This window comes from Ranitomeya imitator, chromosome 5 (assembly GCF_032444005.1).
Source record: "Ranitomeya imitator isolate aRanImi1 chromosome 5, aRanImi1.pri, whole genome shotgun sequence".
NCBI classification, from domain to species: Eukaryota; Metazoa; Chordata; class Amphibia; order Anura; family Dendrobatidae; genus Ranitomeya; species Ranitomeya imitator.
The window spans coordinates 23,342,144-23,366,562 of NC_091286.1; the positions used below are offsets into that span (position 1 = coordinate 23,342,144).

At 46.8% G+C, this 24,419-nt stretch overlaps 1 protein-coding gene across 2 annotated transcripts in view; it reads left to right on the plus strand.

The window, feature by feature from the left end:
• The window catches only part of TMEM63A (transmembrane protein 63A), a 61,794-nt gene that overhangs the window by 15,648 nt on the left and 21,727 nt on the right, over window positions 1-24,419 (plus strand). For both annotated transcript variants that reach the window (XR_011321892.1, XM_069768408.1), the window contains exons 2-7: window positions 17,863-18,067; window positions 18,813-18,892; window positions 19,495-19,564; window positions 20,654-20,691; window positions 21,849-21,991; window positions 22,697-22,748. Coding sequence is in view for 1 of the 2 variants with exons in the window: in XM_069768408.1 (XP_069624509.1) it covers window positions 17,873-18,067; window positions 18,813-18,892; window positions 19,495-19,564; window positions 20,654-20,691; window positions 21,849-21,991; window positions 22,697-22,748 (578 nt within the window). In the remaining variant the exon portion in view is untranslated. The remainder of the gene's footprint in view (window positions 1-17,862; window positions 18,068-18,812; window positions 18,893-19,494; window positions 19,565-20,653; window positions 20,692-21,848; window positions 21,992-22,696; window positions 22,749-24,419) is intronic.

A 24,419-nucleotide genomic window follows, 5' to 3' on the forward strand; every position in this document is an offset into this window, starting at 1 on the left:
CTCCAGACGCAAAGAATGCCCCCTTGTGCCCGTCACCTTCCTTGGTATAAACAGATCCTCAGCGAGATATTTGTATTGTCCCCTTATATACTTATACATGGTTATTAGATCGCCCCTCAGTCGTCTTTTTTCTAGACTAAATAATCCTAATTTCGCTAATCTATCTAGGTATTGTAGTTCTCCCATCCCCTTCATTAATTTTGTTGCCCTCCTTTGTACGCTCTCTAGTTCCATTATATCCTTCCTGAGCACCGGTGCCCAAAACTGGACACAGTACTCCATGTGCAGTCTAACTAGGGATTTGTACAGAGGCAGTATAATGCTCTCATCATGTGTATCCAGACCTCTTTTAATGCACCCCATGATCCTGTTTGCCTTGGCAGCTGCTGCCTGGCACTGGCTGCTCCAGGTAAGTTTATCATTAACTAGGATCCCCTAGTATTAGAGTCTCAAAATCCTGCAGATGTTCGTCAACCTCTGTGTTGAACTTATTAAACACTGGCATGTCTCTGTAGTGAAGATGATTTCCTTGGCGGTGGGACATCATAGAAGTAGGGTCCGATGTTGGTGGTAGGGGTACTGGAACTCCCAAAACTGATTTAATAATACAAGCCCTCTCCTCACTTAAGGCTCCGGGTCCCAAATGCAATCAACAATTCCTGGATTCTGGCTGCTGGTGACTGGGTATTGGATTCCAGACTACCATTGGATCCTGGATTTGGCAGCAGCTGGGTCCACTTCAACAGAGTTTTCATTGTTATCCATGACGTTCTGGGCATCCCAGCAGACCATATCCTTGATCAAATGCAACCGAGTGTCGGTGGTCCGGTATTCAATCCGTCGAAGCTGGCACAACTCCTGTAGTTGTCATTTCTTGTTGCGGCTATACATCCACTCTGGTCCTCTTCCCAAGACCGAGTTGGTGGGGTTAGGCATTGTAGTGTCCGAAACCTGCTGTGCATGCCTCATCAATGGTCTGCTGGGTCTGTTTGTATATCTCCCTGGTTGTGGAGCCCTGGATGGTGCCTGAGAACACCAGTCCCCTGCAGCACCCCAGTTCTGAGTAGTATACTACGTGCAATGTTTATTGAACCACAAAACCCAGCCCCAGAACAGTCCCAGCACTGTACCCCAGATGGTCCACATTAGAGTCTCACCTTTCCACTGACTCGCTGGGTTAATAGCAGCTGCGACTTCAGATCTTCCAGGGTCCCTACCCCACCTGTGGTACACACACAGAAAGGAGGTAAGGACAAGCGTAGAAAGATGACCCTCCATTGAGTCCATACAAGGTTTCGCCAAACGTATCCATGGTTCAGCGATGGTCAAATGTGGCAGCTCTGTATTTCTTCAGTTGAAGTGATGATGCCATGACTTATTAAAATGTAGACTCTCTCTGAACACAGGCAGATCTTCCTTTTTATAGGTCACAACTTCTCAGTCATTCCACCACGATCCATAGATCGTCCTTCATATTGCAGAGCACCAATGGGTCATCAACATAATAACAAACCTTCAAACATTGCGCCTTTATTTCCCAAAGATAGTAGAACAATACTAGGACAGCAATACAATAGCTGATCAGCAGCCAGTCAACAAATGGCGGCCAGTGATCAATAATTCAGTGACAAGAAGGGTCAACAGTCATTCTCACATGACATCTAGCTCATGTCCTTGGCCCTACTGAAATATGTCTGGATAATTCAGATTAAATGCGGTGTTGCCACAAGGCGCCATACACAATACATGGTTGTACTATCCCGCCGAAATCGGTGAGTTTGGCCAACTAATTATACGCAATAGTATGTAACATGGGGGGTTATTAGTACTATAGTACCCCAGTACTGCCCTCCATGTGTAGTGTGGGGTCTGTCACTCTGTACCTGTCCTCCATGTGTAGTGCGGGGTCTGTCACTCTCTTCCTGTCCTCCATGTGTAGTGAGGGGTCTGTCACTCTCTACCTGTCCTCCATTTGTAGTGCGGGGTCTGTCACTCTCTACCTGTCCTCCATGTGTAGTGCAGGATCTGGCTACCGGTCCTCCATGCGTAGTGTGGGGTCTGTCCCTTTCTACCTGTCCTCCATGTGTAGTGAGGGGTCTGTCACTCTCTACCTGTCCTCCATGTGTAGTGCGGGGTCTGTCACTCTCTACCTGTCCTCCATGTGTAGTGCGGGGTCTGTCACTCTCTACCTGTCCTCCATGTGTAGTTCGGGGTCTGTCACTCGCTACCTGTCCTCCATGTGTAGTGCAGGATCTGGTTACTGGTCCTCCATGCGTAGTGTGGGGTCTGTCCCTTTCTACCTGTCCTCCATGTGTAGTGAGGGGTCTGTCACTCTCTACCTGTCCTCCATGTGTAGTGCGGGGTCTGTCACTCTCTACCTGTCCTCCATGTGTAGTGCGGGGTCTGTCACTCTCTACCTGTCCTCCATGTGTAGTGAGGGGTCTGTCACTCTCTACCTGTCCTCCATGTGTAGTGCGGAGTCTGTCACTCTCTACCTGTCCTCCATGTGTAGTGCGGGGTCTGTCACTCTCTACCTGTCCTCCATGTGTAGTGCGGGGTCTGTCACTCTCTACCTGTCCTCCATGTGTAGTGAGGGGTCTGTCACTCTCTACCTGTCCTCCATGTGTAGTGCGGAGTCTGTCACTCTCTACCTGTCCTCCATGTGTAGTGCGGAGTCTGTCACTCTCTACCTGTCCTCCATGTGTAGTGTGGGGTCTGTCACTCTCTACCTGTCCTCCATGTGTAGTGTGGGGTCTGTCACTCTCTACCTGTCCTCCATGTGTAGTGCGGGGTCTGTCCCTCTCTACCTGTCCTCCATATGTAGTGCGGGGTCTGTCACTCGCTACCTGTCCTCCATGTGTAGTGCAGGATCTGGCTACCGGTCCTCCATGCGTAGTGTGGGGTCTGTCCCTTTCTACCTGTCCTCCATGTGTAGTGAGGGGTCTGTCACTCTCTACCTGTCCTCCATGTGTAGTGCGGGGTCTGTCACTCTCTACCTGTCCTCCATGTGTAGTGCAGGGTCTGTCACTCTCTACCTGTCCTCCATGTGTAGTGCAGGGTCTGTCACTCTCTACCTGTCCTCTATGTGTAGTGCGGGGTCTGTCACTCTCTACCTGTCCTCTATGTGTAGTGCGGGGTCTGTCACTCGCTACCTGTCCTCCATGTGTAGTGCGGGGTCTGTCACTCTCTACCTGTCCTCCATGTGTAGTGCGGGGTCTGTCACTCTCTACCTGTCCTCCATGTGTAGTGCAGGGTCTGTCACTCTCTACCTGTCCTCCATGTGTCGTGCGGGGTCTGTCACTCGCTACCTGTCCTCCATGTGTAGTGCGGGGTCTGTCACTCTCTACCTGTCCTCCATGTGTAGTGCGGGGTCTGTCACTCTCTACCTGTCCTCTATGTGTAGTGCGGGGTCTGTCACTCGCTACCTGTCCTCCATGTGTAGTGCGGGGTCTGTCACTCGCTACCTGTCCTCCATGTGTAGTGCGGGGTCTGTCACTCTCTACCTGTCCTCCATGTGTAGTGCGGGGTCTGTCACTCTCTACCTGTCCTCCATGTGTAGTGCGGGGTCTGCCACTCTCTACCTGTCCTCCATGTGTAGTGTGGAGGCTGTCACTCTCTACCTGCCCTCCATGTGTAGTGTGGGGTCTGTCACTCTCTACCTGTCCTCCATGTGTAGTGTGGGGTCTGTCACTCGCTACCTGTCCTCCATGTGTAGTGCGGGGTCTGTCACTCTCTACCTGTCCTCCATGTGTAGTGTGGAGGCTGTCACTCTCTACCTGCCCTCCATGTGTAGTGTGGGGTCTGTCACTCTCTACCTGTCCTCCATGTGTAGTGCGGTTTGTGGATAAGAAAGTTCCTCCTGTTTTAGACTTTAGTGTTAATATTATTTTTTTTTATCTGTGGGACCCTAGAAATATCAGGACAGTTGTATCTCAGTGGATGAAAGAGGTTGAAAACAGGGTGACTCCTCTGTTACTGGGTGTGGTGACTTGTCCGTCTGCAGCATGGCATACATTATTTTTGTGGGTGGCAGATCACAGGCTGCTGTGGCGACGTGTACTATTCTGCCTTACGTCTGGTGAATCCCTATGGAAAACAACAAAGACACATTTCACATCTCACATCTTCAGCACTGTCCCCAATGGGACTATTCCCAACCTGCACAAACTCCTCATCCTGCTTATACCCCAATACTGAGCCGCTGCTGCCGTATGTGTCCCTATTACTGCACCTGATACCCCAATACTGAGCCGCTGCTGCCGTATGTGTCCCTATTACTGCCCCTGATACCCCAATACTGAGCCTCTGCTGCCGTATGTGTCCCTATTACTGCCCCTGATACCCCAATACTGAGCCGCTGCTGCCGTATGTGTCCCTATTACTGCACCTGATACCCCAATACTGAGCCGCTGCTGCTGTATGTGTCCCTATTACTGCGTCTGATACCCCAATACTGAGCCTCTACTGCTGTATGTGTCCCTATTACTACACCTGATACCCCAGTACTGAGCCGCTGCTGCCGTATGTGTCCCTATTACTGCACCTGATACCCCAATACTGAGCCTCTGCTGCCGTATGTGTCCCTATTACTACACCTGATACCCCAGTACTGAGCCGCTGCTGCCGTATGTGACTTTATTACTGCACCTGATATCCCAATACTGAGCCGCTGCTGCCGTATGTGTCCCTATTACTGCACCTGATACCCCAATACTGAGCCTCTACTGCTGTATGTGTCCCTATTACTACACCTGATACCCCAGTACTGAGCCGCTGCTGCCGTATGTGTCCCTATTACTGCACCTGATACCCCAATACTGAGCCTCTGCTGCCGTATGTGTCCCTATTACTACACCTGATACCCCAGTACTGAGCCGCTGCTGCCGTATGTGACTTTATTACTGCACCTGATATCCCAATACTGAGCCGCTGCTGCCGTATGTGTCCCTATTACTGCACCTGATACCCCAATACTGAACCGCTGCTGCTGTATGTGTCCCTATTACTGCCCCTGATATCCCAATACTAAGCCACTGCTGCCGTATGTGTCCCTATTACTGCACCTGATACCCCAATACTGAGCCGCTGCTGCCGTATGTGTCTCTATTACTGCCCCTGCTGTGTGGGTCTATGTGCCTTCTAAATGGTAAAACAACCCTTAGAATATAGTAATGCCCTAGAAAACAGTGCCCACATTTTGCTCCCTAGAAAGTAATAATGCCCTGTGTGCCCCTTTGACAGTCACAATAACCAAAGTGCCCCTATAACAAAAAGTGACCACCTAACATTTAATAATGTTCTGAGGACCCCTCCCCCGTACAGCTCCCCTATACACAGTATGATGCTCCCCTATACACGGTATAATGCACTCACCATAGTCCTCCATATAGTATAATTCACTCCCCAAAGGCCTCTATATAGTATAATGCACTCAACAGTGAGTACGGAAAGTATTCAGACCCCTTTTACATTTTTTTTACTCTTTGTTTCATTGCAACCATTAGGTAAATTCAAAAAAGTTATTTTTTTTTCTCATTAATGTACACTCTGCACCCCATCTTGACTAAAAAAAAAAACAGACATGTAGAAATTTTTTGAAATATGTCTTCAGCCCCTTTGCTCAGTATGGAGTAGAAGCACCTTTTGAGCGAGTACAGCCACGAGTCTTCTTGGGAATGATGCAACAAGTTTTTCACACCTGGATTTGGGGATCCTCGGCCATTCCTCCTTGCAGATCCTCTCCAGTTCCGTCAGGTTGGATGGTGAACGTTGGTGGACGCCATTTTCAGTTCTCTCCAGAGATGCTCAGTTGGGTTTAGGTCGGGGCTCTGGCTGGGCCGGTCAAGAATGGTCACAGAGTTATTCTGAAGCCGCTCCTTGGTTATTTTAGCTGTGTGCTTAGGGTCATTGTCTTGTTGGAAGGTGAACCGTCTGCCAAGTCTGAGGTCCAGAGCTCTCTGGAAGAGGTTTTCATCCAGGATATCTCTGTACTTGGCCACATTCATGTTTCCTTCAATGACAACCAGTCGTCCTGTCCCTGCAGCTGAAAAACACCCCCATAGCATGATGCTGCCACCACCATGCTTCACTGTTGGGATTGTATTGGGCAGGTGATGAGCAGTGCCTGGTTTTCTCCACAAATACCGCTTAGAATTATCACCAAAAAGGTCTATCTTCATCTCATCAGACCAGAGAATCTTATTTCTAATAGTCTGGGAGTCCTTCATGTGTTTTTGAACAAACTCTATGCGGCTTTCATATGTCTTGCACTGAGGAGAGGCTTCCGTCAGGCCACTCTGCCATAAAGGCCTGACTGGTGGAGGGCTGCAGTGATAGTTGACTTTGTGGAGCTTTCTCCCATTTCCCTACTGCATCTCTGGAGCTCAGCCACAGTGATCTTGGGGTTCTTCTTTACCTCTGTCACCAAGGCTCTTCTCCCACGATTGCTCAGTTTGTCTGGACGACCAGGTCTGGGAAAACTTCTGGTGGTCCCATACTTCTTCCATTTAAGGATTATGGAGGCCACTGTGCTCTTAAGGTACGGTCACACTAAGCGACGCTGCAGCGATACCGACAACGATCCGGATCGCTGCAGCGTCGCTGTTTGGTCGCTGGAGAGCTGTCACACAGACCGCTCTCCAGCGACCAATGATGCCGGTAACCAGGGTAAACATCAGGTTACTAAGCGCAGGGCCGCGCTAAGTAACCCGATGTTTACCCTGGTTACCATCGTTAAAGTAAAAAAAACAACCACTACATACTTACCTACCGCTGTCTGTCCCCGGCGCTGTGCTTCTCTGCTCTGGCTGTGAGCACAGCGGCCGGAAAGCAGAGCGGTGACGTCACCGCTCTGCTTTCCGGCTGCCCGGCGCTCACAGCCAGAGCAGAGAAGCCCAGCGCCGGGGACAGACAGCGGTAGGTAAGTATGTAGTGGTTGTTTTTTTTTTACTTTAACGATGGTAACCAGGGTAAACATCGGGTTACTAAGCGCGGCCCTGCGCTTAGTAACCCGATGTTTACCCTGGTTACCAGTGAAGACATCGCTGAATCGGTGTCACACGCCGATTCAGCGATGTCTGCGGGGAGTCCAGCGACCAAATAAAGTTCTGGACTTTCTTCCCCGACCAGCGATATCACAGCAGGATCCTGATCGCTGCTGCCTGTCACACTGGACGATATCGCTAGCCAGGACGCTGCAACGTCACGGATCGCTAGCGATATCGTCCCGTGTGACGGTACCTTTAGGAACCTTGAGTACTGCAGAAATTCTGTTGTAACCTTGGCCAGATCTGTGCCTTGCCACAATTCTGTCTCTGAGCTCCTTCGCCAATTCCTTTGACCTCATGATTCTCATTTGGTCTGACATGCACTGTGAGTTGTGAGGTCTTGTATAGACAGGTGTGTGCCTTCCCAAATCAAGTCCTATCAGTTTAACTATATATACAGCTGGACTCCAATAAGTGTCCGAGCAAAGGGTCTGAATACTTATGACCATGTGATATTTTGATTTTTCTTTTTTAAATAAACTGCAGCAATTTCTACATTTCTGGGTTTTTTTTTCAGTCAAGATGGGGTGCAGAGGGTACATTAATGTGAAAAAAAAAAAACGATAATTAGTCTTACCGGTAATTGTATTTCCAGGAATCCACCTGACAGCACCATTGGAGGACGTCCTTCTTACCCTCAGTGGGACAGGAACAACAAGCGGTTAAAAGGACCCTCCCCACTCCACCCACCAGTGATTTTCTAAGTACCACATCTGGATGGATGCAAAAAAGAGAGTTTATTAACAGTCATATACCAATGTTACATCACATTAGTCAATAGTAAAACTTGCAGTGGGAGGGAACTAGTAGTGCTGTCAGGTGGATTCCTGGAAATACAATTACTGGTAAGACTAATTACCGTTTTCCAGCTCAAAAAGCTAACTGATCTGATGAGACATCTAATTTATAGTGTCTTGCAAAGGTAGAAAGACTGGTCCAAGTCGCCGCCCTACAAATTTGCTCAGCTGAAGCTCATGATGTACCCATGATGTAGAGATAGCTCGGGTTGAATGGGCCCTAAGAATATCCGGGGGATCTTTCCCTTGGTCTGTATATGCTAGGTTTATCATGGTTTTTATCCACCTAGCAATGGTTGATTTTGCCTTACAACCTCTATTTGGACCCACGTACTGTATGAATAAGTTAGTGTCCCGTCTCCAATCTTCCGTCGCCCTCAGGTATTTTAGAACAGTCTCCCTAACGTCAAGGTTATGGTAGACCCCTTCCTTTGTGTTTCTAGGGTGTTGGCAGAATGAGGGAAGGATTATCTCCTGATTTATATTTGTTGAGGACATTACCTTGGGAAGGAAGGCTTGGTTACGCCTTAAGGCTGTGTGCACACGTTGCGTTTTTTCCCGATAAAAACGCTATAAAACCGCAAAAAAAACCACATACAATAAGCATCCCATCATTTAGAATGAATTCTGCATGTTTTGTGCACATGATGCGTTTTTTTCCACACAAAAAAACGCATCGCGGTAAAAACCACAGCATGTTTATTAATTTTCCGTTTTTTTTGCGGATTTCCCACTCCAAAATGCATTGGGAAGTGTCCGGAAAAAACCGCGGCAAAAACGCATGCGGTTTTCTTGCGGATTTCATGCAGAAAATGTCCGGAAATCTCAGGACTTTTCTGAACGTGTGCACATAGCGTAAAGGTACCTTCACACATAACGATATCGTTAACGATATTGTTGCAACGTCACGCTTTTTGTGACGTAGCAACGATCCCGCTAATGATCTCGTTATGTGTGACAGAGACCAACGATCAGGCCCCTGCTGGGAGATTGTTGGTCGTGGGGAATTATCAGGACCTTTTTTTGGTCACTGATCACCCACTGTCATCGCTGGATCGGCGTGTGTGACGCCGATCCAGCGATGTGTTCACTTGAACCAGGGTAAATATCGGGTTACTAAGCGCAGGGCTGCGCTTAATAACCCGATATTTACCCTGGTTACCATTGTAAAAGTAAAAAAAAAAAAGTACATACTCACATTCCGATGTCTGTCACGTCCCCCGCCGTCAGCTTCCCTGCACTGACTGTCAGCGCCGGCCATAAAGCAGAGCACAGCGATGACGTCACCGCTGTACTCTGCTTTACGACCGGCGCTGACACAGTCAGTGAGGGAAGCTGACGGCGGGGGACGTGAGAGACATCGGAATGTGAGTATGTACTGTTTTTTTTTTTACATTTACAATGGTAACCAGGCTAAATATCGGGTTACTAAGCGCGGCCCTGCACTTAGTAACCCGATGTTTACCCTGGTTACCCGGGTGCTGCAGGGGGACTTCGGCATCGTTGAAGACAATTTCAACGATGCCGAAGTCTTTCCCCACCACACAACGACTTACCAACGATGACGGCCAGGTCGTATCGCTGGTCGTTGGTAAGTCGTTTAGTGTAAACGGTACCTTAAGACTATCCTGTCGTCGAAGATCTGAAGATATGGGTCCTGAGTGGAAAGAGCCTGCATCTCTTCTAATCTTTTAGCTGATGTGATGGCAATCAGGAAGGCAGTTTTGAAGGAGAGATTGGCTCTGCCCATATCCTCTGATAACAAGTACGGGGTTTTACACAAGGTATTAAGGACCAGGTTTAGGTCCCAAGGAGTTGATTTTCTCACAAGAGGTCTCATTCTCTGTGTGGCCCTGGAAAATCTTGCTATCCAAGGATGGGAGGCTAGTGACATATCAAAAAAGACACTGAGCGCTGCAATCTGTACTTTTAAAGTACTAGGCCGGAGGCCCTTCTCAAACCCGAGTAGCAGGAAGTCGAGGATTCTGGGAATATCCGGTTTTGACATATCCACAGGAACCTCTCCCAGAAAGGAACAATACCGCTTCCAAATTTTGTTATAAATTGCCAAAGTCTCTGGCTTTCTGCTTGCCTGGAGAGTGGTAATGACCTCTTCTGACAGGCCTCTGGATCTTAGGGTTTGCCGTTCAGGATCCAAGCAGATAGGTGTAGAGAGTCCGGGTCTTTGTGGAACACCGGGCCCTGTAGCAGAAGGTCCTGCCTGTTCGGTAGTAAGATTGGTCTCTCTGTTGACATTCTGGATAGTAGAGAGAACCAGCTCCTTTTTGGCCAAAAAGGAACCACCAGGATTACAGTTGCTCTCTCGTCTTGTATCTTCCTGAGTGTCTTCGGTATCAGAGGAAGAGGCGGAAATGCGTACAGGAGACCTTCTCCCCAATACTGAGATAAGGCGTCTACTCCTGTGGCTCCATCTAGAGGATTGAGAGAAAAAAATGCTCTGGTCTTTGCATTTGACCTGGTGGCAAAAAGATCCACCTGAGGTATTCCCCACTTCTGGCACAGACTGTTGAATATTTCCAGGTTCAGTTCCCATTCTCCGGGATGTACAGATGTTCTGCTCAAGAAGTCTGCTACTTGATTCTTGGCGCCTTCCAGGTGAACTGCCGAGATGGATTTGACAGATTTCTCTGCCCATCTGAAAATCTGGTCCGCTAGATGTTGCAGCGGTAGATGTTTCGGACCTCCTTGGTGTCTTAGAAATGCCACTGCTGTGACATTGTCGGACAGTATCCTTACGTGTCTGCCCCTGACCTGTGACTGGGCCTGGTATAACACTTTCCAGATCGCATACAGCTCCCTGTAGTTTGACGACTTTGCAGCAATCTGAGGAGTCCATTCTCCCTGGTAATATGTCTTTCCTATATGTGCGCCCCATCCGAATTGACTGGCGTCTGTGGTAACCGTAACACAGGGATCGAGGATCCATGGAACTCCATCTTTTAGGTTCTTTGGTGTGGTCCACCAGGTTAGGGATTTCTTTACTGATGGAGAAACAATCAGCTTCCTGTCCAGGGAGCTCTGTTTCCTGTTCCAAGACCTCAAAACCTCTCTCTGCAATCCCCGCGAGTGGAATTGGCTCCATTTCACACAGGGTATGCATGCCGTCATAAAGCCCAGAATTCTCATTGCTTCTCTTATGGAGGGGGTACTCTTTCTGAATTGGTGTATGTGCCTGATTAAGGCCTCCTGTCTGCCTTCCGGTAAAAAAGATGTTCTGAGGTTGGAGTCTAATATGACCCCCAAAAATTTCATTCTGGAATTTGGGACCAGGCATGATTTCTTCCAATTCACAATCCACCCCAGGTCCTGCAGAATGGAGAGTGTGAAGCTGCAGTCTATCTTGAGAAGTTTCTCTGATCTTGCCATTATCAAAAAGTCATCCAGATATGGCACTATGGCAATATGCTGGTTCCTTAGATAGGCTGCAACTTCCGACATTAATTTGGTGAATATTCTGGGCGCCGAAGCAAGCCCAAAGGGGAGACATCTGAACTGGAAGTGATATAATATTCCTTTGTTCTTTATGGCGAATCTCAGAAACTTCTGGTAGGAAGTGTGTATTGGGACATGGTAGTATGCATTGCTTAGGTCTAAGGTGCACATCACCATGTCCTTGTCTATGAGAGGCGTTGTGGACTTTATTGATTCCATCCTGAATCTTTTGTACCGAACCCACCTGTTTAGGGGTTTTAAATTTATGATTGTTCGGGAGTCTCCCGAAGGTTTTTTTTATTGAAAACAAGTGGGAGTAATGGCCTTTGCCTCTTTCTGAGATGGGTACCGAGATGATTGCATCTAACTCTATCAACTCCAGGATGTTTGTCCACATCGAGGAGTCTGAGAGCGGACAGGGTCGGGTTACAAAAAATCTTTCTGGGGGACTGCTGGAGAACTCCAGCTTGTACCCCTGAGCAATTACCTGCAGAATCCAAGGATTTCGGGAATTTTCTGCCAACCCCCTAGAAAGTTTTGTAACCGACCTCCCACCTTGATGTCATTTATTTGGCTTTCCTGCACCTGTACTTGGGAAGATGGAGTCTCTAACCTTTCCACCCTTGGGATAAGACCACCTCCCAGTCTTCCCTTTTCCCCTGTAGTCTGTCTTCTGACCAGGTCAGGATCTACGAAAGGGCTGGAATTTTTTAGTACTCTCCTCAGGGAACCCTTTCTTTTTATCTGAGGCTTTTTCTAAAATGTCATCTAGAATAGGCCCAAATACTTTATTCCCTGAGAATGGGATTCCACACAGTTTATTTTTTTGATTGGATATCCCCTGACCAAGTCTTTAGCCAGAGAGCTCTTCTGGCTGCACTGGACAACGACTCGCTTCTGGCAGCGAAGCGTACGGATTCGGCTGAAGCGTTCGCCATAAAGCCTGTTGCGAGTTTAAGTAAAGGTAGAGATTTGAGAATAACATCTCTGGAAGTCTTAGCTCTGAGATGTTCCTCCAAATCATCTATCCATAGATGCATTGACCGGGCTACTGATGTTGCAGCTATATTGGCCTGTATTATTGCTGCCGAGGATTCCCAGGTTCTCCTGAGCAGTCCATCCGCTTTGCGATCCATTGGATCCTTTGAAGCGGAGGAATCCTCAAATGGGATTGAGGTCTTCTTCGCCACCTTTGCTAACGGAACATCAATCTTGGGAACTTCATCCCATACTTTAATGTCCTCTGGATTATAAGGCAGACGGAGTCTGAAGTCTCTGGGTACAACTAGTCTTTTCTCCGCTTCCTGCCATTCTTCCAGAATCATGGAACGGATGTGGTTGTTGACTGGAAAAACCTTTGTGACCTGGGCATGTAATCCGCCAAACATCTCATCCTGGATCGAGGTCTCCTCAGGCATGTCCTGTAACTGCCTGGTGTTACGTACCGCATGAAGAAGCTCATCTGTGTCTGCCGCAGAGAAGAGATATCTCTTTCCTTTGCTCAATGATCCGTCTCTTTTTTCCTGGTCTGAATCTTCCGAAATCTCTCCTTCGGAAGAGGGACTAGACTCTCTTGGTCTTTTCCGTGAGGTTTGCGGTTCCGACTGACTTGTCTGGGGAAGATTCAAGCTTGAGATAGATGCCTGAACCTCCTGACGAATCATCGTCCTCATACTGGTTAATAACGCAGTTTGTTCATCACCCACAATCTTAGATGTGCATGATTTGCACAATGGCTTTCGCCAATTTTCCGGAAATTTAGTAGCACATATCGGGCATTTACTTTTCCCTGATTTTTTTTTTTCTTTTGGGTGCGGGGATGGGAGGTTCTGCCTAGGATAGATAGAGATACATAGGTACATTCGTAGATGGGGAAGTAGGGGGAGGGGTGAGTATTGTGGTATGGCTTAGTATAGCCCACTCTCGTGCCCCTGAAGCTGGTCATTCCCCTCAGGTCTGGCTGTTTCCTCCATAATGAGGAATCCTAGTTGTATAGTCGAGTGCTCCCTGTTCAGGATGGCCGGCGGCATATAGACCCCCATAGGCTGTTTAAATAGGATTTACCTGGTTGATCCTGCCTCTTTACCGCTGCTGCAGTTGACTGCGCTGTAATGCCTCACCCGAGGCCGGCGCTGATGCCGGCGACATTCTCCCTCGCTGGCCGCGACCGGAAGTGATGCGGCCGTAGCGGCCGCATGATGGAAGCGGGCGCCGCACTCACCACCCGGCAGAAAGGCGCCCGGACCGAGAGCCCCCTGAGCGGAGGAGACGGACCTGACCCCAGGAGCAGCGCTGCACTGGGGAGGCTGAGGGACCCCCCCATAGCAGGTATCAGCCGCAGATGTCTTGCGGCAGGGAAGGGAAAGGCTGGGCCCCCCGATCCCCACCATCTGCACAGCACCGTCGGAGGAAAGCTTGCCGTTCCTATCTGCAGTGGGACAGGAAAAACACTAGTGGGTGGAGTGGGGAGGGTCCTTTTAACTGCTTGTTGTTCCTGTCCCACTGAGGGTAAGAAGGACGTCCTCCAATGGTGCTGTCAGGTGGTGAACTGGAAATAAACTTTTTTGATTTTACCAAATGGCTGCAATGAAACAAAGAGTGAAAAATTTTAATGGGGGTCTGAATACTTTCCTTCCCCACTGTAGTATAATGCACTCCCCAAAGGCCTCTATATAGTATGTCATTCCCCAAAGACCTCTATATAGTATAATGCACTCCCCTTAGTCCTATATAGTATAATGCATTCTACAAAGCAGGGCTCTGGAGTCAGAGGTTTGGCTTACCGACTTCACAGTCCTGGCATGGCTGTGGAATTGGAGCCTTAGCTCATTTTGGTGGAGTCGGTGTCATAAAAATTGAGGAGTCAGGGTTTTGGCTTACCGACTCCACAGCCCTGCTCCAAAGGCCTCTATATTGTATAATTCACTCCCCAAAGACATCTATGTAGTATAATGCACTCCCCATAGGCCTACATATAGTATAATGCACTCCCTATAGGCCTCCATATTATAATGCCCTCCCCCTCTATATAGTGTAATGCACTCCACATAGTCCTCCATATAGTATAATGCACTCCCCATAATCCTCCATATAGTATAATGCACTCCACATAGTTCTCCATATAGTATAATACACTCCCCATAGTCCTCCATATAGCATAATGCACTCCCCATAGTCCTCCATATAGTATAATGCACTCCCCATAGTCCTCCATATAGTATAATGCACTCCCCATAGCCCTCCATATAGTATAATGCACTCCCTATATGCCTCCATATAGTATAATGCACTCCCCAAAGGCCTCCATATAGTATAATGCACTCCCCATAGTTTTCCATATAGTATAATGCACTCCCCATAGTCCTCCATCTATATATATAATTGCCTAAGGGTTTTTCCGTCTGTCTGTCTGTCCTGGAAATCCCTGCTCTCTGATTGGTCGAGGCCGCCAGGCCTCGACCAATCAGAGACCGGCACAGCATCGACGTAGAAATCCCGCGTCTCTGATTGGTCGAGGCCGCAAGGCCTCGACCAATCAGCAACGGGCACAGCGACGATGATGTCATAAAGGACGTAGACCTCTCACGTTTCTGATTCAGCGACGGGCACAGTATCGACGTAGATGTCATAATGGTTGCCTCGACCAATCAGCGACGGGAATAGTCTGCCGCGAATTCTGGAATCATTGTCCATATGCATATTCTAGAATACCCGATGCGTTAGAATCGGGCCACAATCTAGTCTATATATATATAATTGTCTAAGGGTTTTTCCGTCTGTCTGTCTGTCTTTCTGTCTGTCTGTCCTGAAAATCCCGCGTCTCTGCGATGGGCACAGTATCGACGTAAAAATCCCGCGTCTCTGATTGGTCGAGGCCGCCAGGCCTCGACCAATCAGCAACGGGCACAGTGACGATGATGTCATAAAGGACGTAGAAATCCCACGTTTCTGATTCAGCAACGGGCACAGTATCGACGTAGATGTCATAATGGTTGCCATGGCGACGATGATGTCATAAAGGTTGCCTCGACCAATCCGCGACAGGCACAGTCTGCCGCGAATTCTGGAATCATCATTGTCCATATACTACGGGGACATGCATATTCTAGAATATCCGATGCGTTAGAATCGGGCCACAATCTAGTATAGTATAATGCACTTCCTATAGGCCTCCATATAGTATAATATATTCCCCAAAGGCCTCTATATAGTCTAATGCACTCCACATAGTCCTCCATATAGTAAAATGCACTCACCAAAGGCCTCTATATAGTATAATGCACTCCCCAAAGGCCTCTATATAGTATAATGCACTCCCCATAGGCCTCCATCTATATATATAATTGTCTAAGGGTTTTTCCGTCTGTCTTTCTGTCTTTCTGTCTGTCTGTCCTGGAAATCCCGCACCTCTGATTGGTCGAGGCCGCCAGGCCTCGACCAATCAGAGACCGGCACAGCATCGACGTAGAAATCCCGCGTCTCTGATTGGTCGAGGCCGCCAGGCCTCGACCAATCAGCAACGGGCACAGCGACGATGATGTCATAAAGGACGTAGACATCCTGCGTCTCTGATTGGTCGAGGCCGCCAGGCCTCGACCAATCAGCAACGGGCACAGTGACGATGATGTCATAAAGGACGTAGACATGTCACGTTTCTGATTCAGCGACGGGCACAGTATCGACGTAGATGTCATAATGGTTGCCATGGCGACGATGATGTCATAAAGGTTGCCTCTACCAATCAGCGACGGGCACAGTCTGCCGCGAATTCTGGAATCATCATTGTCCATATACTACGGGAACATGCATATTCTAGAATACCCGATGCGTTAGAATCGGGCCACAATCTAGTATAGTATAATGCACTCCCCAAAGGCCTCCATATAGTATAATGCACTCCCCATAGTTTTCCATATAGTCTAATGCACTCACCAAAGGCCTCCATATAGTATAATGCACTCCCCATTTAAAGAAAAAGAACGATGTCTCCTCCTCGTTCCCCCGACGCTCTTAGCGCCCATTGTCAGTGTTTGCATCATTGATGTCAGACGCAGAGGGAGCCTATCGCTACCTGCCTCATCATTGCCTTCATCTGTATCTGCATATACTGATACACCGGGCCCCTTCCTCCTGTTCAGGGGCCCCATAGCAGGCGGGTGGCAGCACAGGGATATCAAGTCTCCCTGCTCTGTTCACGCCGATACAGTTACAGTGGCGTAGCTCCGGGTGGGACTCCAACGCCCTGTGCACTGAGCCTGCAGTCACCGCTTAGCTCCACAAGTGCCACGAAGTGCGGAGACCCGTAATCTCAGTCTTGTCCTCTACACAGAATTGTTTTGGTCGCCCTTGGTGCTGCCCGACGTCCTTGTACCCACTTGCAGTAGAGGAAAACTGATAATCCAGAGTCCAGTAAAAATTAAAAATACAAAGTTACAGTATATGTCCATACACATAAATATTAGGCCACCGTCCGCATGATGAAACCGCGCTATCCGCTAATACTGTGCTGTAGATTTTTTTTTGCAGTATTTCGACATATGTCAGCCAGATAGAAGCCAAAAGGATTTAGCCTCTGTTTGACCAGAAATATCTCTACGAACGGATGGCCACACATCGCGTCCGTCGTGTTTTGGCGGACCGTCGTCACAAAAAAGTTCAATGTAACGTTTTTTTGTCCGTCGCGTCCGCCATTTTCTACCGCGCATGCGTGGCCGAAACTCCGCCCCCTCCTCCCCAGACTTCAGAATGGGCAGCGGATGCGTTGAAAAACTGCATCTGCTGCCCACGTCGTGCACAAATTTCACAATGTACGTCCGCCCGACGCATAGCGACGGACCTGTACCGACGCTAGTGTGAAAGTAGCCTTATTCTAAAATAGACAACATCAAAGTTGAATGTGCAAGGAAATAAAGAGCCGATAAAAGCCAAACGGTGCAACATTTTTAATGGAACCCAATTGCAAAAAAATCATTATTGGCTCCAAATACATGCATCTAAGTAATAAAATAAAATTGTTCCCAAAGGTGGACAATCCCTTTAAATGGTTATCCTAGTATTCAGTGGGCTCCCTCTAGTGGTGGATGCAGGCAGACATGATGCTCTTCTTTAGGTCTATCGGTGAAATTTACTATCGTGTTTCATACACTAGTAAGAAATGCAAATATGCACGTGAAATGCGCTATCGTTTATGATGAATTGTGACGTAAATTATGGTAAATCTGGAAAACTTTGTGCAAAGAGATGTTAAAAAAAAAAAAAAAAAGTTGCAAACGTCTCCGTCCTGGAAAATTTGCCAATTGAGTGATGGTGGGGACTGTGGACAGCCGCCCCTCTTATAACACTGCTGTACTATTATAATCTGACTTTTTATAGTCAATTAACCTTTGAATGCCCAGAGCATTAATATAAATCATTAGTCATGTGATGGTCGTCGTTCTCATGGTCGCGCTGCAGACGTTGATGATCTCTAGGTTCAGCAGATGACAATGGGCCGCTTGTTCCCTGCTGGCACTGTCCCCTCCGTGTCGCTTCCCTGGTATAATGACAACTTCTTTCCTCCATGACAGATCTGTCCGGATGTATCATTCCTTCCCGTCTCATTTCGGGGGTCGCTCCCTTGCCTTCTCGACCTGGAGCTACAGCCTTGTGGGGAACAGCAATTCCAGTGATCAGAAGTATTGCTACAGCGGTCAGGCGGGAAGCACCGTCCTCCAAGGGGTGACGTTCGGAGGAATCCCGACGGTTCTGGTTCTGGACGTCGCCTGTTTTGTGGTAGGTGGTCGTAATGATAAGAAGGGTTTCATTTTTGTAGTGCGCCCCCTATTTCCTAATATTCTGGGTAATTATGATCCTTATTATATCATTTTTGCAGAATTGACCATTGTATCCCAAAAACAAAATGATCTCATTGCACCAGGGCGCACGGCATCCTCCATAAAACAATGGCAGCCGCCTAAGGCGATGTTCACATGTTTAGTATTTGGAGCAGATTTTTCAGCTGCAAAAAAAAAAATAATAAATTTGGCATGAAAAATGCTCCGTAAAATACACATTTTTACTACCTTTTTTTTTCCTCTCCCATTTTTTTGGGGGGAAAAATACTGATCAATTAACATCCTGCAAATATGAAAAAAAATGCTTTGAAGGTTTAAGGAAACAATTAAGCAGCGAGTGAATGAGATTTGGTACTATTTTATTTATTTTTTTTCGCCTGCTGCAAAAATGCAACTTGTGCACAATCCCTTACAGTTCCCATTCTGCTCATAATGTGTAAATTAATTAAAAAAATGGCCAAATAGCAATGCCCATGTTTATTAGCCACAGTGCTGGCAGTAACATACACTTGGTGAACGGTCCACCTAGCAATCCTTGGCCACCGGTCGTCAGATTCTCCGATCCTGCCCTTCCCCCTCCCACCCCATTGATGTCATTATCTTTGGGAGTGGAGGGGTTAAATACCATAAGATCCACCAGATATCATTTTTATATATAATTTTTTTTATTTTTTTTTTTCCAGCTGCTGTTGCTGATTTTCTCCCTCATTCGGAAGAATTTCTGGGATTATGGGCGGGTGGCTCTTGTGTACGACAGTGGAAGGTATGGTATGATCATTATTTGGTTTACAGGTTACAGGTACGTTAATTCCAGGGTGCTGATCATGGGAGAAAAAGGGTAATAATCTAAAAAAAATGCACGTACAGACTAATTTGCATATAGTATTATGCAAAATTTCTTATGGCTGGCACAAGGGATCTCTAAAATAAATATATCAGGCTCCTATACAGCTGTAGCGTTACTTCCATATGATGTTTTTCTTTTACTGACCGTATCCCTTTAAAAATATTGGATTTGCTATATAGATCATGAAAATGCTATTTACCTGATGAAAACGATAGTGAAGTGTTCTAGTATGGCGCCACCTGGTGTTCAAAATATATAGCAATGTGCACGTCCACCTACTGAGCGGAGTGCTGGTGGTCGCACGTGCTCAGTCGCTCTCCTCACAGCCAGGTCTCTGCATGGTGGTCCGCTACGTGGTTGGACTTCTCCCCTGATGGCCAGTACTTAGCAGACAGGGAGGGTGGCCATGTTTCTGGATGGGCTCTTTGTCTGGACTGTTTGATTTCTGCCTTCATGACTTTTCCAGAAAATTACTAATCTTTATCGTATGTGACACCATTTTGCTTTTTACCTTGCAGCGTGCCACAGAGAACATACCAGAGATTGTCCTCATCATCCTCCTTTAATGAGGCGCTAGAGAGGGACCGGGTATGTGGAGGGTCTGTACCACTACACATTGGGTGGCTTAGTTCTGTGTGATTGTAAAATCCTCTGCTTGCTGTAAGTGAATTGGAATGTTCTTGATTACACCCAGGGGCGGAAACAAGGCTGGGACAAGGTGTCAGAATATGTCTCGCCACTTTCAGCCCCTGAAGTTTATCTTTAGCGATCAATAAAGAACAGCACTTATATTACCTGGTCATGTCTTCAAAGCAAAATCTGGACATATTTTTTTTATTTTATTCCAGCTCCCTCCCTGAGTAGTTTATTTTTTTTAATCTTCCCATACGGTTTCAGAAATATAGACCTATTTTCATTTAGTTAAAATTGTATTGTTTTTTTCCAAAGGGGTGTGGCTCAAAGGGTAATTATACAGAGCATCCCAAAGACCCGCCCCTGAGGTTCATGTGAACCTCGCCCACTTCTAAAGTCCCTAAAACTCAGCACCAAATTTAAATGCTCCTATCTATGGACTCGTATAAAGAATTTGGAAAAAACAATAACAAAGTACTCAAGGGAGCAGCTTCTGATCTGGAGTCAGGTTCTGTTTAAGACAGGGTATTGTTTTATATCTTATGCATTCCTCATCCTGGCATTCATATAAAGGCTCCCTGCGGGCACAGTAACCTCAGTGGCCGGGCGATCGCATGTGCCTTCTACTAAAGGGAATGAATATTCCCTGCTCTCCACGCCCATGGGAGAGGAGAGCAGTAAATATTCATTCCGTTAAGTAGCGGGCACACTTCAGAGCCCAGCAGCTGCAGGAAGCCAACTTCTGCGGCTAACAGCATGTCCGCTATTAAAGAGAAATTAATATTCACTTCTTTCCACTCCCATGGGCGTGGAGAGCAGTGAATATTAATTTCTCTTTAACAGTGGGCACAGGTGTTAGCTGTAGCAGCCGGCTCCAGCCTCTGTGACCCAGTGCTCTGTTGTTGCTCCCCCACAGATTTTGCTGTGGTTCTTGTTATGAAATATAAGAAAAAAATTCCTTCAGTCATGAATACATCTTATTGATGTCCCCGACGTGTCCTTTCCGGCATTTTACTTACGGCCTTTTTTATTCTCTCTTTGCAGGGGTTTTGCTCTTGGATATCATCTGCATTTCAGATGCAGTAAGTACATGATAAAGTGACCTGTGTGTCCTGAGCTCCGAGCACCGGAAGGGTAACTGAGCTCCAATGGAAAATCTGTAATAGAGCCTCCCACTTACTGGTGTCCTCTTATCTGGCAGAGGGGGCTTGGGGGCCCCGGTACAACTGCTAGGGCCCGGGTGCAATTTGTACAGTTCTATCCCAGCACAGCAGATATTGGCCGCTGCTATAGGATGAGGCAGGAGGACCTGATAACTGCAAACTAAGCTATTGAGACTTCCCATAGTCGGGTTAATTGCTCAAATGGTGATATTTCCTTCTGACCTGCGACTGCTATCATTAAAGGTGAAATATAATAATATTAAAATCATTTTTTAAATTACAAAATTATTTCTTTATATGACAGCCATAAATAAAAAAGAATCTTGAAAAAAAAAAAAAAGGCCTCCACTAATCAACCACTGCACTGTATTAGTATACCCAATTCATGTGCTGTTGCTTAGCCCTATTCCTCCCATTCTGTATATGCTTTTTTTCATATTTATTGCCCAGATGTAGTACTTTGTATTTTTCCTTGTTAAAACCCATTCTGTTAGTTGCTGCCAACTGCTCCAGTTTATTTATATATTTTTGAATCCTCTCTCTCTTCTCTAGTATTAGCAATCCCTCCTAGCTTTGTGTCATCAGCAAATTTACAAATTTGCAAATTTACCCTCAATTCCTTCATCTAAATCCTTGATAAAGATGTTGAACAATACAGGGCCCAGGACAGAGCCCTGTGGTACCCCACTTGAGATATTCTTCCAACTGGATGTGCAGCCCTTTACGGCCACACTTTGGGTCCGATCACTAAGCCAGTTATGAATCCACCTAACAGCTGCCTTGTCCATTCCATACTTAGTCATTTTTTCAATAAGGATTGTATGAGATACTATGTCAAATGCTTTGCTGAAGTCAAGATATACTATATCCACAGCATTTCCCTGATCCACCCAGTCAGTGATTCCGTCATAGAAGGAATTTAAGTTAGTCTGACATGACTTAATAGTTACAAACCCATGCTGACTCTAGTTAATCACTTCATTCTTATCCAGGTACTTACATCCCACTATTGGAGATCTATAGAATCTCCCTGACACTGCGGAATTCTGCTTACTGTTCAATTTTCTCCCTCCTAGCGATGAAGACATCTATGAGAAATGTGGAGAAGACGCCTGTCACTACCTCTCCTTCCAGCGGCACATCATCTTCTTCCTGGTGGTCGCCAGTGTCCTCTCGGTTGCTGTCATATTGCCGGTGAACCTCTCTGGGACTTTACTTGGTGAATACTTAATTTTTTCCTTTTTTACGTTAATTTGCAGAAGGATTAATTGATTAACCCATAGTGAGCCACAATTAGACCCCGATTCGACCTTGCATTGCGCAAAAATGTTGAGACTTTTCAAAGCTTTTAACTACAGAAATATGATGAAAAAGCTTTGCCGAATCTTCCCCTATGTCTAGCAGTGACCACATCTGAATAGCTGTTGTAACCCGCAGCTTAAAAACATCTCTCAAATCTACCATTTTCTCAATGGAATCTGCCAAAACTGTAAGGGTGTGTGTGCATGCAGTGTTTTGAATAGGGATGATTTGATTAACCCACAAAGGGCTACAATTCGCCCCCATGTAATTGAGTTACAACACCTGAATAGCTGTTGTAACCCGTACCCGTAAACATTTCTCAAATCTGCCTTTTCCGCACTGGATGTGGCCAAAACTGTAAGGTTATGTGTATACACAATGTTTTGAATGATTATTTGAAATACCTGCAGAGAACATTTGGACCTGGGGAGGGTGAGTGCCAGGTGATTTTTAAGATGACCACAACTACCGTAATTTAAAAAAACAAAACAAAAACAAACCCCTTTGCTCTGTTTTGTGAGTGACTGCAGTTATTGTGTGCGGCTACAATCTCAGACAGCTCTGTATAGGGGAAAATCACATGCATTTCATATGTAAAAGATGTTTTCTTTTTTTTTTTCAGATGATGATCCCGTCAGCTTTGGAAGGACGACAATAGCAAATTTACAGCATGAGTGAGTATTGGCGGATAATTGTGTATACTTTGCATTGTATAAAGAATCGTCCATCTTTTATTACGTTCTTCATTTCCACCCATTTTACATATGGGGGTCGGTGTCATTATCTGGCACCGATCTCCATACTCCCTGCACACACATACAATCGTAGCCAAAGGTTTGGAGACTGAAACACATTTTGCTTTTCACACATTTTTGCCTCTTCGGTGTTTTTTGCTCTTTTATTCGGATATTTATATGATATCTGAACTACAATTCTCAGCATTTCAGACGTTTTTACACTTTTATTGACACATCCATGAAATTTCTGTGACCCAAAAGCCTTCGTCTTGATACACCGACACCTGCCTGCTGCCGCTCTTGAGCAAGCTCTGCACTGGTGTTGAACTGATACCATAGCTCAAACCTTTTTAAGAGATTTTCCTGACACTTGCTGGACTTTCTTGAGTGCCTGGAAGCCTTCTTTCTTCGTGCCCGGAAGTTTTCTTTCTTCGTGCCCGGAAGCCTTCTTTCTTCGTGCCCAGAAGCCTTCTTTCTTCTTGCCCGGAAGTTTTCTTTCTTCGTGCCCGGAAGCCTTCTTTCTTCATGCCCGGAAGTTTTCTTTCTTCGTGCCCGGAAGCCTTCTTTCTTCGTGCCCAGAAGCCTTCTTTCTTCTTGCCCGGAAGTTTTCTTTCTTCGTGCCCGGAAGCCTTCTTTCTTCGTGCCCAGAAGCCTTCTTTCTTCTTGCCCGGAAGTTTTCTTTCTTCGTGCCCGGAAGCCTTCTTTCTTCGTGCCCAGAAGCCTTCTTTCTTCGTGCCCGGAAGTTTTCTTTCTTCGTGCCCGGAAGCCTTCTTTCTTCATGCCCGGAAGTTTTCTTTCTTCGTGCCCGGAAGCCTTCTTTCTTCATGCCCGGAAGTTTTCTTTCTTCGTGCCCGGAAGCCTTCTTTCTTCGTGCCCAGAAGCCTTCTTTCTTCGTGCCCGGAAGTTTTCTTTCTTCGTGCCCGGAAGCCTTCTTTCTTCATGCCCGGAAGTTTTCTTTCTTCGTGCCCGGAAGCCTTCTTTCTTCGTGCCCGGAAGCCTTCTTTCTTCGTGCCCGGAAGCCTTCTTTCTTCGTGCCCGGAAGCCTTCTTTCTTCACAGCAATTGAATAACTTTCTTTGAAGTTCTTGCTGATCTGTTAATAGGTTGATTTAGGGCCAGTCTTATAAGGTTAGTCATTGCCTGTAAAGCCCGACCGCACATGTTGCTTATGAGTGCTATGAGCTGCCTTGTCCTTGTTAGCACTTTCTATTTATTTTTCTTATTACAGTAATGAATATGCGGCTCCACCCCTATGGGAGGTGGAGCCGCATATTCATCACTGTAATGTGCGGCACCACGTGACCGCTCACACAGGACAAGCAGCGACACTGAGAGGATGGAGGCGCCGAGGGAGCTGGGTACGTATTTTAATGCCAGCGGGCGGGCGCCCAGGGGGTGGGAGGGGGCAGATTACCGGCAACTTTATTTTAAAAACAAAAAAATTTAAAAAAAAAAGATTATTCATTCCTTCTTTCCAGCGAACGCTGCTGGGAAGAAGGAAAGAATTCCGGCTTCAGCACCACACGCGGGGGGGGACAGCGCTTACAGTAGCTCTGTCTCCTGCACGTCACACGGACTGCACACGGACAGCGTCCATGTGCGGTACGTG